The 15,124-nt window shown below is 53.7% G+C and overlaps 1 protein-coding gene across 1 annotated transcript in view; it reads left to right on the forward strand.

Moving 5' to 3' along the window:
- Positions 1-5,180: 5,180 nt before the first annotated feature.
- VAX2 (ventral anterior homeobox 2) overlaps positions 5,181-15,124 on the forward strand; it is a 28,275-nt gene continuing 18,331 nt past the window's right edge. Inside the window, exon 1 of the mRNA XM_042932627.1 lies at positions 5,181-5,418. Coding sequence (XP_042788561.1) covers positions 5,181-5,418 — 238 coding nt within the window. The remainder of the gene's footprint in view (positions 5,419-15,124) is intronic.

Here is a 15,124-nt window from a genome sequence, read left to right on the forward strand (position 1 = left end):
CTGAAATTAGTCAGTGACTGACTTGCAGTTCCTGAGCCTGCAGGTGGTTAGCTACCTAGGAGGGACCTAAACACTGGGATCTGAGGAGCCTCACTCTGCCCCAGCACCTCTCCCACCAACCCCAGGAACAGGTGTCTCACCATTAGAGCACCCCTGCTTGGGTTTTAGCACCATTACTCTTCTTAGAAATGAACACATTGTACTGTCTTTTACAAAAATAACAATGCTCATTGTAAAAAACAAAACAAAACAAAAACTCCAACAGCACCCTGGCTCCTTTTAAAATGCCAATCCCTTCCTACCAGAGAGGGGGACAATAGGTACCCTCTGAAGTGCCAGTACAGAGATCTGGCTCCCAGGCACATAGGGGTGCATGTAGGGTCAGGGGAGGAAGTGATGCATGGATTTTTTTTTTTTCTGCCAGCCTGGTCTTGTGCTCCCCAGCCGAATCTTCAAGGAGTGTCCTTCCCTGTTCACCCAAACCCCTAACTCCCTTTAGCTGCAGGAGAAACCCATCCCAGCAGTAATAGTGGGGGGCCAGAAGAATGCCACCCAGCATCTCCCAGGGACCCTTATATGGGACCCCAAAACCAGAAAGAAGAAAGACAGGAGACCCAGACAAAAAAAAGGATCAGGCAAGGCAGAGGAACCCGGACCTCCTGAGTTTCTAGGCCTTAGGGAAAGGACCGGGGAGAAGCACGGGGCTGAGAGAGGGGAGTAGGGAGGTAGAGACAGAGAGGCCAAGGAGGAGTACAGGAAGGAAGCCAGCTGGGGAAGGCACCTGCAAAGGCTGCAAGCTCAACCCAGGCTTCTACCATGAGCCTCAGCAGAGGGAAGAGGCACCAGAAGGAGCAGGGCTGATCTGGGGCCAGGGCTCCAGGCCTGGAGGGCTGGTCTGACGTGCTTGCCAGAGCACTGTAAGGATACAGAAGAAGGGAGAATAACCAGACACAGAATGGGACTCCAGTATTTCAGGTTCTGAGCACCAGAAGGCGATACTGAAGGCTCCAGCCAGAGCTGCAGGATCACTGTCAGTGAAGGACCAAAGGGCTTGACTGTGAGATATGGGTAGCATGTGGGGGAACCTAGGCCCCAACTCCCACCCAGCCATATGCACATGTTGGCTCCCCTAGAGCCCAGGATGGGTGGCACACTTCTGATCCTAGAGGACTTGCTGCCCAGCAGGGTGGGGGTAGGAGAACTATTTACCCCTAGGTGCTGGGGACCTAGCTCTCACAAGGACTCAGGCTTAGGAAGTCAGTCTCATTTGCTGAGCTGCTAGAAGGCCTGGTGAAGGTGGATGGGAAGGGCCTGGAGAGTCCCTGAATCTCCACACCAGGGGAAACCTCCCTCCACACCAGGGAGACTGAATTAAGTCCACACCAGGGGAATGAGTGGCAAGAATTGGAGACAGCAGTTAAGCAAGGTGCTAAGCAAGGCAACACCTGAGAGAAGACAGCCTCTTACCCCAACTCAGGCCATTTTGGGGAAACCCTCTGGAGACCTAGTCCTAAGGAGTATCTGTGCAAAGGTGGGTTGGTGGAGCTCTTTCCTGACTGATGGTCTCCCCACTCCTGTAGCTGAGTGGAGGACCAGGACCACCATGTGGCCAGGGAACTCCTTGCGGCAGAGCATCATGGGACTCCAGCCCAGGATGCGGCGGTTCCTTGTGACCAGACCTGCTCATCCTGCAAAGCAGAAGCCCACTAATTCCCTGGGACCAGCAAAGGCCGGGACAGACACTGATAGCAGGGAAGGACCTTAGCACGAGCTGCTAAGGCCCTATGGGACCCAAAAAGGGCCAGATCAACACCTGGAGTTTGTCTACACTGGCGCCCTGGCAGCGACAGAGCCACTGAGAAAGCAAGTTTAGGCCATAGCCTTGCCCCCTATCGGCTGGGACTCCCTTCCCGCCTGCCCCCGCCCCCCCACATGCCTCCCTGCTAAGGTTCCTGAATCACTTTATGAAAAAGGGGAGACACAGAGATTTTCCAGATCCCTGGGATCTTGCCCCGGTTGAGATGACTGTGAGACCGCGAGTGTAGACTGGCAGTGAAAACATAGGATATAGGACACATAGGCCATCCAATCCCGGATCCCACTGCGGGGTGAGGAATCCCAGATCCTAGTGAATTCTGGCCAGGCGGACTGCACCCCTGGAGCTCTGTGTCCAGCTTACCCCGGGGCCGGAGGATCTCCCAGAGCCAAATGGCATCCCAACATGTGAGCGTGCGCACACACTCAGCAAGGCCAACCCTGTATCTCGCTGCCACGTGGCCATACTCAGGTACTGGCGCACCCAGCGATCCTCACCCAGCACACTCAGGAGCTAGACCCGAAGGATAAAGTCTCCAGAGAGAAAAGGATGTGGGTGGGAGCCCAGTGGCCCCGCACAACCTGCCTACTGGCTTGGCAGTGGGCCACCCAGGCGCTAGGATGTCCTGGCAGGCATCTCTGTTGGGCCAGAGCCTGGGCTGGGTGAGTAGATCCGACACCGCCAACCCCCTCTCCCCTGGCCCACATCCACACAAGCACACTGCACAGGTTCCCTGCTTCAGCATGCAGAACCCCTGAGTTCCTCACTCACTGGTCATGGGTACAATCACCAGGAAGGGGGACCCACCTGCCAGGCCTGTGGAGAGGAGAGCACCCAAATGCCCTCGGGACGCCAAATCCCACCCCACAAAGAGGGAAAGTGAGGGGGAAAAAAAAAATAAAGGGCTGGAGAAAGAGAAAGAGTGGGACCTCCGGAGAACCAACCCTCCTCCTGTTCTCCCAGCAGGGCTCCCCGAAGCTAGGGAAGGAGAGTCCCCAAGTGCCTGGGTCCTGTCTCCGTGGGATTCTGCCTCACCAGACAGACTGGCCCGGATCACCCAGGAGGGTGCAGATGCCCGAAAACTGATCCCTGGACCTCAAATGAGTTTGCTGGAGGGAGACTGGAGTTACCGGCACTGAGAGCACTGAGATATGTTGTGAAATTGAAATTTAAAGGGCAGGAACAAACAAAACCCGGCAGGGCTCAGCAGGTGTCGTTCCCTTTTTCTTTGAACACAAACTCGGCCGTGAAAGTGGCAGGGGAAGAGTGAGGGCTGGGGAGCCGGGAAGGTTCCAGTCAAGTTTTTGCTTTCTGCTTCCTACTTGAATAATAAAAACAAGTAAACTTGAGAGAGAGAGCCAGAGAGGAGAAAGACAGGTGCAGAGCTGAGGCCGGATCCCGCGACCAGCATCCCACTGGTTTGCGGTGGAGGGCGTGCTGGCCCGTGTGGGTGGGGGTCTCTGAGGAGTTGGGCCCCTCCAGTGTGCACTGCAAGGGTCCTTCCAACCGAGATCGGTCCAGTTGGGTCACACTCCCCAGGTTCTCCTGTTACTATGAATTTCCTTTCTCCCAGCCCCCCAGGTGCCACCAACTGGCAGCACCCGCAGCTGGTCCAGACTGCTCTCCCTCTGCACAGCCTGTCCAGGATCCTGGCCACCAGCCTGTGCTCCTCTGCCCCACCCAAAGTACCTAGTGGCCAAGTTTTTTTCCTTCCTTCCTTCCTCCCACCCCCCCCTTTCTGTTAGCAGGTAGCAGCAGTCCTCCTCCCCTGCACTCTTTACCCTCCCCTCTTCCTAGGTCTCAACCCCTTCATTATCAGCCACCCAATTAAGTAATTGGGGCATCCAGCCCACCTGGCCTTCTGCAGGGGACATTTATGACTGGACACAAATACATGCACACTGGACACACGCTAAGGCAGTAACACACACACATTCATACACTGGCTCACCCAAATCATGGAGGCTGCACCAGCAACACGCTCAGCCCGGACACAGTCACTTACCCCCTCACCTCACTCCCCACCCCCACACACGGACATCATGGGCCCTGCCCCCACAAACACTCAATCAGCCCCCCAGACAGACCGAAGCACCCTCGCTCACCCGGAATGCGAGCCAGAAAAGAGAAGCAAAGTCTGCAATCACGGCGCTTTAGGGGAAGGGTCATCGGCGCTCCCGCCCACAAACAAGTGGAACACACATCTTCACTGGGGTCTCTCAATCTCTGTTCGAGCCCCTTTCTGAGTCAAAGTAAGGGAACGAAGGGCCCGGCCTCTCTTGGCGCTGGCAAGGCAGAAGCTAGACTCAGGCGGGCACGGGCTCCTCAGAAAGCGCTGGGGGAAGCCTCGGAGGGCCGAGCGCTCTGCACAGGAACCCCCACTACCTGGCTTCCCAGCCCAGCTGGCTTCTAGCCACGCGGACCTCCGCGCCTCGATTTTCCAGGGAAGGTGGGACCTGGGACCAGGGCTGGCTGGGGTGGGGGGCATCTCCACAGTAGCGGGGTGAGGCTGGCACAAGGAAACGCCCATCTGCTTCCCAAGTCTGAGGGTGCGGGCCCCGCGTGAGGGCCTCCAGGCCGTGGGGGAACCGGGCGTTTGCTGCCTACCACAGTCTCGGCCTCACTCGACCCTCTGGGCTCCTGGCCCCTCTCTGCACGTGTTTTCTCAACCCCCCGCGAGTGCGGGTCACTCCGTCAGTCCCCTGGCCTCTCTCGGGGTCATTTACCACATTCTAGGCCTTGCTCTCCCAGGATCGCCGGGACGCGCCTTCGGTCCCGCTTCGAATGCGGGTGGCGGTATGAGTCTGGGGGCAGGGGTGGGGCACTGAACCCCAGACCTGAGGCCCTGCCTCCAGCCTCCCCCCCACCAGCCGAGCGCCCGAGCAAGGCCAACCTCCTGTTTTCTGCTGGGTCTCGCCGGGGTCGCCTTCCTGGAGCACTTTGGTTATTGATCCCGCCGAAAGAGCTGGAGCGTGGAGCCTGAGCGTCCCCGGGGAAGGAGGGAGTGGGGAGCACAGAAGGCAAGGGACTGGGGGAGGGAGTTGATAAACTTTAGGGGTGGCCGTAGGGCTAGGCCAGCACCCCCAGAATACCGCCCCAGCCTCCCTCTGCCGGACTGGGAGTGGGGCTAGATCGGGGGTAGAGGAGTGGGACCACCCTCCCATCCTTCGGCGCTGCTCCCTCGTGAGCCGCTGGGAGTCAGAGAACCCCGACTCGCGCCCAATCAGCAGGGATGGGTGGAGCAGCCGGGTAGGGGCGGGGCCCGAGGAGTAGGGGCCGGGCGGGGGGCGCGAGGGGCGGGGAGCCACGGGCTTGGCCAGCTCAGGCTGGCCGGGCGGTGGAGAAGGCGGCGGTGGCGGCCGGCATGGGCGATGGGGGCGCGGAGCGCGACCGCGGCCCGGCACGCCGGGAGTCGCGCGGCGGGCGCGGCGGGGACCGCGGCGGAGCGGAGGACTCGGGCGCCGATGCCGGCCGCCGCAGCCCAAGGGAGATTGCGGGGACCTCCGCCTCTAGCCCCGCGGGCTCCAGAGAGAGCGGCGCCGACAGCGACGGCCAGCCCGGGCTCGGAGAGGCAGACCACTGCCGCCGCATCCTGGTGCGAGGTAAGCGGACAGTTCTCGGTTCTGGCCCACCGGACCCCCACCCTAGCCCTTCGGCTGCCTCCACCTCCCAGTTCACACAGACAGCCAGTCATCAGTCAATCATTCATTCAGCAAATACTATTTTGAGCTTCTATTGTGTGCTGAACACTGAGCTGAGTGCAGGGGACAAAGCGGCGAACGGGACCAAAGAGATGTCCGTGTCACTGCCTTACAGTTCTCAGCCTCTCGGGCCGGCCGCTCACCCTAGGCCCATCCCAGCTGGGTACGGCGGCGGGGACCGGGATACAAGTGCGGGGCGCGGACAGCCGGGTCCCCGCCCCGCGTCCCTCACGGCTGGTGCGGAGAAAAGCGTCACGAGCGCTCCGCGGGGTCAGGACGAGGAAGGACCAGCGTCCGGGACCGCGGGAGGGAAAGGCCGGCGCTCCGCTCAGCGGCCGGGACGCTTCCCGGCCGCCTGCCCAGGCTCGTTTCCCGTTCCCGGCGACGCAGACCGCACCGGTTGCTCGCGGGAGAGGGCATCGGGACGCGGAGGGCGGCGTGCGGCGCTTGCCCGCCTGGGCTTTGCTCTTTCTGCTCGCGCTTCCTCTCGGCGTCTGGGCCCAGCCGGCTCTCGGTGCGGCCTTCCCCCGGCCTGGCCTTTCGCGTCTCTCCCGTTCTCCCTCGCCCTTCGCCCTCCTCTCTTCTTTCCTGGCTTTTCGCTCCGCCGAGCTCTCCTTCCCAGCCCTCTTTTCCTGCAAGCGCTTCTGGACTGCGCTCGAGTACCCAGCTCTGCCTGGTCTCCTCGCCGCGAGGCCGACCCCCAAAGCCACCCTCACGCGAAGCTCTAGATCAGCTTTCGCCGGATCCGGGCCTCGCCCAGAGAGATGGAAGGAGAAAGGGGATTCCGGGCACTTGCCTTCAGGCTGCCCCTAGGCCGCGGCCAGAGCCTGAGATCTGTTTCCCCCACTCTGAGCGCCGGCACCCGGAGACCGAGCGCCCAGAAGACGCCACACGCGGGGAACGGCTCCCCCGACCTCCTTCTCCTACTGCCTGGCTCGGCTTCCTCCCGCTGCCCTTTTACTGCCTCAACTTCCGGAGCGCCCGCCTGCCAGCCGCGGGGCTTTGGGAGTCGACCGGCTACAGCTGATTTCCGCAACCACCGCGGCCGCCTGGGGAACAGGAACCAGCTTGAGACTGGCTCCAGGACCCTCCAGCGCCAGGATCCCGAGTTTGTCTGATCTGAGCTGGGCCACCCACACTCAGACTGGGATACTGTGGCCCGGTTGCCCACAGCCTCCCCACGGCTGCTGAGTTTGGGTAGATCTGGGAATGGGGGACAGGGCCAGGGTAGAGCATGGAGGCAGCCCAATCTAAAGTCGGCTGATGACCGTCTTGGACACAGACTCAGCGACCCATGCCTTCCTGAAACACTCCTGGTGTCAGGTGTGGTCACCTAGAGATGGGGCGGTAATCGATGTTCAGGACACAGGCTGGAGTATGAGGGTGGTCCCCACCCGGCAGCAATTCCATCAGGTGTGTGGACCTGCTGGGCACCTGGGGTTAAGTCAGATCCCTTTTCATAGACTATGGGGAGTCCTGAATGCAAGATGTCAACAGCCACCTTGGAGCTCTATTGAGAAAATTTGCCTGGCTTCCAGAAATGGAGAAATCAGTCCCTTAAATTACCCACACTCCCTGTTTAAGACCCTCAAATCCCTGCCTGTGACACTCACCACCTCATACCCCATCTATGGGTATTTGTGAGTTGTGGACAACTGAAAGTTCTGTGCCCACCTACTATCCCTTCCACTCTACTAACTCTGCTTGTATAACAAATAAGTTCTATGTACAGATGTCAGTTTAGTAACTCCCAGGTGTACACTTAGAGGAGGTAGGAGTCAAAAGTGACCCTCCACCCTGTGGGATGGGAGCCACGCATGCTAGGAGCAATCTAGAGCTGAGTAGAGATGGACACCACCACTACCCCCCCCCCCCCCCCCCCGTATGTGGGATAGCTTGTGTGCATTGTCAGGAGATATACTTTTAAAAATGCATGTATGCATACACAGCAATGCCATTATATTTGTACAATATAATGGTAATATAGTATAGAGGGTGTATTTACATGCCTAAAAGAAATAAAAGGTAAACAGGGCCCTCGTAAGTCCCTCTGCCCTTTCTCATTTAATGGAAAGGCAGTTATTACAGGCCTGAGATACCGGCACGTCATTTGGCACTAATCCCTCCCAGCCAGGGTCACCTGTGTCACTCCTGGCTCCACAGGGACTCAGGGTGGAGGCTCTGACAGATGAAAGGCCTGGTACTGGTGAAGGGAAGTCTGCAGCGCATTGGCCTCCAGATGAAATGTCCCTTCAGTGTGCTCTTAGCAGAGAGTACATTTCACCCTTGATCTCCCAGGACACATCCTCCCAAAGTACTTCTGGAGGAAACCATAAAAAGGTGGAAGGGAGGTTTTTGCCATCGCATCCCGTCAGGTTGTGGGGAAAGAACCCCACTTCCCTTGGGTCTTTGCACTTCTTTCTGCCTCTTTTCCACTAGGGACTTGCTACCTGAGGGCCCCACCCCAGCATAGCGCATCTGTTGGGGGAGTTCCAAGGCACAGGGGAATAGAAGGAAAGTGTGGGGGGCTGGAATAAAGTGAAGTTGGTTTAGAGTCCTTTAAACTTGAGCCAGGTCCTTTGCCTCTCTGTGCCTCAGTTTCCACATCTGTACAGAGGAACCTATAGCTGTTACTTGAAAGTCAGTGCTAAAGGTCAGAGGTGATGTCTATAAAACTGCAAACACCCAGCGGGACCTCTATAAATATTCTGTTAAATGAAAGGGGGTGCTCTGAGGTGACCTACAAACCACTCTGGGAATGGGCCTCCTTCCTCAGAAGCCTCCCCCAGCTCACCCCCGCCCCTTACAGACTCCAAGGACTCTGTGCCTTTTCCCCTTGGCTAAATGCTGCCCTGCGTTGGGAGGTGGGCAGCCCTGGGGGTTGAGAACAGCTGATGAAAGGAGGATTAGTGCCACCTTGCAGACCACGAGGTGTGGCCTTCCCCAATCCCCTTGGAGGAACCCCTCACTCCACCAATCACTCAAGTTTCCGGCTGCCTCCCCGAAATGCGGGTCAGGGAGCCAGGGAGGCCGACCGTGCTGCATCCCCGCCTCAAAATGGAGGCCACTTGGTGCCACACATGGACACAAACAAGGCCACAAGGATGACAGGGGCGTGTGCACACAGGCCAGCGCACCTCACCGCACACACAGCTAGGCTTCTACGGGACCAGACGGTGGCTTAGGCCACCCCACACCTCTGCGTGCACAGCCCATTGGCCAGTGACGGGTATGGATGGGGGTCCTTTTGTTTTATATTTAGGAAGGACGCACCAACTGCGAGGAGGAGGAGGAGGAGGAGGAGGAGGAGGAGGAGGAGGAGGAGGAGGAGGAGGAGGAGGAGGCGGAGGCGGAGGCGGCAGCTGGAACAAACAGGCCTCCTCCCACCTGTGGCTGTAACCGCCCGGTGCAGCCGAGGTGCAATGGCCCTTTCGGTGGAGCCGGGATACCGGCGGTTAGAAGAGGTGGACCAACTCTCACCCACAACTTCCTGCAACCTCAGTCTCTGCTGGCACCCGCGCACTCAGATGCGCCTACCTGATTCCCAGATTAATCCGGATGCAAATTCAACAATCCATCTGAATAGAGCCCGTAATGGCCGCCTGTTGGTGTCACAGAACTTTTATGAACAATGCACGGCGCTGCTACCTGCTCTCTTGAAGCGGTCCCTCAGGCCTATGCATCTCAAAACACCATTTGGGCCGCATCCTGTGTCCTCAGCCCTGTGGCCTGGTGAAGCAGGATCAGGCTGCCCCCAGAGGGCTCTCCCTTTTAAGAACTGCGGCCAGAGCTCCCCTCCTCATTTCCACACTTCTCTGGGAGCAGGAGGGCAGGAAAAATTAGGGATCCCTTGGCTGAGTGAACAACCGGCCACCACACCACCACCCATTATCCGGAGTGCTTTCACCTGGGAGCTTTATGGATGCACCTGGGAGCTAAGGACGTAAGAAAACCCATAAAGACCCAGACCTCCGGCTCCTGCTGGCAATTCTCCTTGTGGATGTGGGTGTGGGGAAGGGAAGCATTTAGCGGGGCCCACCGCCCCCCACCCCCATCAGAGAGCAGTGCTGGGGCAGTCCAGAACCAGGAGCCTCTGAACACTTACAGACTGCACAATGGTATACACCAGGCAGGGTCCTGGCAGCCAGACTCATCGGAAGACGCTGGGCAAGGCGCCAAGACTTCTAGGGCTTGAGCTGAGAGAGGCCTGGGGAAACAGACTCTCCCTCCCACTCCAGCAGCCAGATCTGGGTTTAGCGTCATTCCGAATCTGCTGGCTTTCTGCTTGGATTTACTGAAGCCACTGGACCTACAGGAGCTCAGCTGGGACCTTGCAGGCCTCACCCCGCAAGTCGCAGTGGCTCTACAAGGGCACACCTACCCACTTGCCCAGTAGGCATTTTGGCAACTATGAAGGTGGGGCAGATTGTTGTATCGAAATGAGCACTGGATTTGGGGTCACAGCTCTTCCACCCTGGATGGACCTCCGACCATAACCTCAATATGAGTCTCTTAATAGATACAATAACCAGGACCAGGCCTCAGGCAGCAGTTGAAAGGTTTGAACGGTTCATGCAAGGGACTGCACTTTGAAATTTTGTTTTTATTTTCATTTTTGGTTTTGGGATTTGTGGGGGTATTAGATTTCTTTTTTTTTTTTTTTAATTTTTCTGGGTTTGTTTTGTTTTATGTTTGTTATGTTTTTCCTTTTGTTTTGTTTGTTTTTGGCAGAAGGACCCACATTCTTAGCAAGGGTCTGACGGGGCTCTATCGCTTTGGTCTTATTTTTCCCTTTGTTTACATGCGCGCTGCGCCCCCCTCCCCCCACCCCCAACTCGCAAGCAGCCCAGCAACCAAATGTGTTGTCTTGTTGGTGTGTTTTGTGTGCACTGTTTTCATTTTCAGGGAACTATGCGTGGCTCCTTGTGTTCTCATGCTACTTTTGTTGTTCTGGGCAGTGGCTTGGACTCCGGTTCCGTGCACCCATCGCAGGGTCAGAGCTTCTAGGTGCCCCCCTCCACCTTCACCCGCTTTGACCCTGCTGGGCAAGGAGGCTGATTTTCCCCGAAGCTGGGGCGATGAGTGAGTACATGCACTGGCAAGGAGGAAGGGGACCACGGAAGCGTGTGTCCTTGGGCTTATATAGGTCGTTTGGATGTCGTTTGGGGCATTGGCTCACGGTGCACCACCTGTAGGGAGAGAGCATCTATGGGTCCTGTTGGCTCTATACCATTTCCTCAATTACCCCTGACTGAGCCTGGGGTCAGAGTAGCCCTGAGCTCCCTCCCTATATCTCTCCGATTTGTATTGGGGGTGGGGTGGGAATACGAATCATATTAATTTTGTTTCTATTTCCTGTTTGCTTAATATGAAATAAAGATTGGCCTTACGCTTCGTAAAGCCGGTAGCGGGTTACCGGCAGTGTATCCCGCCGAGTTCCCTACCCCAGTTTGAGAAACTGATAGAGGACGAGTGGGCCTGTCCAGGAATCCCTGCGAGCTGGGTAGTCTAGGCGCCTGGTTCGTCCCCCACCGCATCCAGGAGGGAGGTTGGAGGATCTGAAGGTGCCTGGGTGGCACTGAATAGTGCGGAAAGAAGTCTCGGCGCCAGGCCCGGATCTTGTCCCCAAAGCAGAGGAGTGGGCAGACCTGGGAAAGCCCGGGTGGCGAGCGCAGGAAGTGGGGAGTCAGTCGGTTGTAAGTTCCTAGTTGGGCCCCCCCCCCCCCCCCCCGCAAAGGCCTCTCAACCATCTCTCTCTGTCACCATGTTCACCCGCGGTCTTGCCCGTCACACGTTGATTCTTTCCACGAACATTAATGAATACCTACTATGTGCCAGACCGACCCGGCAGGGGCTGCTGGCTCCCAGCTTCCCAACCGAGAGCCTGTCTCTCTCTGAACACTGCGGGGTGCGGGCTTCCTGACCCGCCCCCCGGGGCGGCCCGCGGAAGTGGCTGGGGAAGCGATGCCCGCGCTAAGTTTGATGGGGGCAGGTGTCCGAGGCCGGGTTCCCTTGATGCCGCCCCCGCACCACAGACGAGGCTGTCACCGCGCCCAGCCAAATCCATGATCTCCACAGATATGTTCTTGGCACACAGTATACACTCACTAAATATTTGTCGAATGAGTGAAAGGAGACAAAACTGTCAACATCTCTCATCTCATTTGGTAAAAGACCGCAACGCCCTTCCCCCCCCACCCCCCCCACGACGTTCGTTCCAAGAGGACATCCTCATTTTTTGACGTTACAATGTTGTTCCTTACAACTGTTACAATATAAATTTGACAATGCCACATTTTTGGCATTTTGTGCAGTCCTCAACTTTGGGAACCACCGAAATATAAAACCTCAAATATGGTTCTTTTACTGGTAGCTGGGTCGGCAGGGCCTCCAGCTGGGACTGGAGCAGGAGGTCGCTCCAGGAGCAGGGCGGCTAGCGGAGGGTAGTGAGGCTCCCGCCTGTCTGCGGCTGCTTAGTGTGTGGTTCCACCAGCAAAGCCAGCCAGGGGGCGAGAAAGAAATAGCTGGATAAATCTGCGCCCCTCCTCCCCGCTCAATTCACAGGCCTCCAGTTATCCGCTGGAGCTTGAAATCACTGGGTGACTAAAGCCTGGGTTTGTTTGGTGGTTTGCTCCTGCGGCCGCTGCCCAGCCACCCACCCTCGCGGGGACCAGTCGACTCGTGGAGCTGCGGGGAAGCCAGGGCTGGGCGTGCAGGGCCACACTTACAAAGTAGATAGGTAGCTAGAGGATTGAATTTCAAAAAGTTATGCGTGCTCAACATAAAACAAAACCGAACCCGAAGCGGTAGAAGGCTCCCCCAAATAGCCACCATTCTCAGTTTCAGGTGGGCCCTTCCAGATTTTCCCACTCTCATATGTAAACATCAGCAAAAGTGGAATCGTATTACATAAGACGTTTTGCAACTTACCTTTAAAAAAAATTTAATCCGCAGGGGTCATCTTTTCGGGTCAACCATTTCGCGCTGTTCCGTGACCGTGACCGAACCGAAAGTATCCCTTTGGTTGGGGAAAGCCGAATTCTCCCCACCTCTGCAGGGAGGGTCCAGTTGGTTTTCCCTAATATAAACTGTGGAATAAACTTCCAAGACACAGGTCTTTGCGCACTTGAGTGTTTCCGTGAAATAGATTCCTAGCAGTGGAACTGCTGCTTCAAAAGGTTTACACACACTACAGTTTTTAAAAACGTGTTTTGCTTAATTTGAAAATGGTAATTAGCTCCTGTGATTCCGACATCAAAACGTTGTGTTGTTAAGTACACCGTGAAAAATCCCTTCCATCCCTGCCCTCTCTCTTCCAGTTCCCACCTGGCTCTAAGGCAGCCATTTTTTACTTTCTGGTTTGTCCTTCCAAAAGACATTCACCCTTATGCAAGTCAGGGCTGCTCTATTGTTTTCTTGCTTTTATTTATTTATTTTTTACTCATATATGACACCTCCCTATATTTTTCTGCACCTTGCTATTTTCACTTACCAGTACATTTTGGGATGTAAAGAACCTCTTGTCCCTTTTTTCACAGATATATAGTATTCCATTTATATGGACTGGGTGGGCCATAATGCATGTTGGATAGCCCATGTCCTATTGGTGGAACAGTTAGCTTTTTTCTCATATGTTGCTATTATATACAATTCTGCAATAAACTTGTTCCTTGGTCATTTCCACGTGTGTAGGTATATGTCAGAGAAGTTCCTAAAAGGTGGAAGAGTATGTTAGTTTGTAATTTAGAAGATAATGCCAAATTCCCTCCATACATGATACACCACCCATGCCTTATCTACCCACCTCTGCTCCCCCACCCCTCTCCCCAGTCCCAGCAGCAATGCCTGAAAGTGCTTGTAGCCCCAAATCTTGCCATCACAGTTTAGGCTTTATATCTTGAAAGATACTGTCAAGTTGCTCTTTGTGGGGGAAAGTTTGTAGTTTATACCCCCATCTTTTTCCTCTGCCCATATTAGGCATAGATATCTTTTCTACCTTTGCCAGTCATATAGGTGATAAGTAGTACCTCATTGACATTCTAATTTTTATTTCATTGATTATTAGTGAAGTTGACTATCTTCTCATATTTGCCGGCCAGGGTATTTCTTCCGGTGTTATCTAACAACTCATTTCCTTTGACCACTTTTAATTTTCAAATATTCCCTTCCTTACTGATTTGTAGAAACTCAGCATTAAGGGTAGTAGCTCATTGCTTTCAATATGTGTTGCAGCTTTTTAAAATTCATAATTTGCTTCTAATTTGTTTCTGATGCCTTTTGTTTTCTAAAGTGTAAAATAACTTTCTAATTATAAATCCAACCATGTTTGTTTTGCCATATCATGTATAAACGGAAAGGTCTTCATTTTTTCCTGCATAAAGCATGTACACTCCCAAGATGGAACCAACCAAACACTCATTAGTAATTGAAAAAGATAAATATTTTCTTTTCGTAATATGTTGCAAAAGTGGGAAATTTTTTGCAAATTTTTTTCCATTTAATAAACATTTGTAGAAATCTTGCTTGCTTTTTAAAACTGCCTCATTCTTTTAACAGCTACATGGTATTCCATTCTGCAGATATCATTAATTTAACCAGTCCTCTATTGATGGGTATTTAAGTTGGTTCTACTTTTTCACTATTACAAGCAATGTCTCAGTGAACATCTTTGGATCCTAATTTGGACAGATGGTTTTTTAAAGTCTCATTTATGAGACAATCTGAAAAATGTGTAACCAAGTGGGACTTTTTTATATTAAGGAATGATTGATAATGTCTTTGGTTGAGACAGTATTGTTATTTTGCAAAGGAAGTTTTTTTTTTCAGAGACACATATAAAAATATTTCTGGATGAAATGATATGATGTCTGAGATTTGCTTAAAATTATGAGGATAGAGAAGACACAGGATTATTCATGAATTTATAATTGTTGAAGTTGGGGGATAGGTATGTCAGGGCTCATTATACTACTTTCTCTAATTTTGTGTATGTTTGAAATTTCTCATAATAAAATGTTTAAAATAATAGGCATTATTTCACACATATGTTAAAGTTGTGACATATTTCTGAATTCCATGCCCAAAATTTATACTCCCAGCAATTGCGTATAAATGTGTCATTTCACCTCACCCTTCCAACCAGGATAAACTGAATCTTTTAGAGTGAGATCTTGTCAAGTGAAAAACATTTTTATTGACATTTTTAATCACTAGTAAGGTTAAGCATATATATTCATGTACTTATTCTTCATCTTAATTTCCTCTTCTGTGAATTTTTTTATTCATGTGCTTGGTTATTTCTCTATTGGTTTATTGTTTTCTTATAGTTGTGAATGCTACTTTTATACTAAGGAAGTAATCCCTTTTTCTGTGATATGTGCTGTAAACATGCCCAAATCTTTTTCTTTTTTTAATATTTTTTGTTTAACATTTTTTAATGTTTATTTATTATTTTGGAGAGAGAGAAACAGACAGAGTGAGAGTGGGAAGCAGAGAGAGAGACAGACAGACAGACAGACAGACAGAATCTGAAGCAGGCTCCAGGCTCCAAGCTGTCAGCACAGAGCCTGATGGAGGGCTCGAACTCATGAACCATGAAACCATGATC

This window comes from Panthera leo, chromosome A3 (assembly GCF_018350215.1).
Source record: "Panthera leo isolate Ple1 chromosome A3, P.leo_Ple1_pat1.1, whole genome shotgun sequence".
Lineage (NCBI taxonomy): Eukaryota > Metazoa > Chordata > Mammalia > Carnivora > Felidae > Panthera > Panthera leo.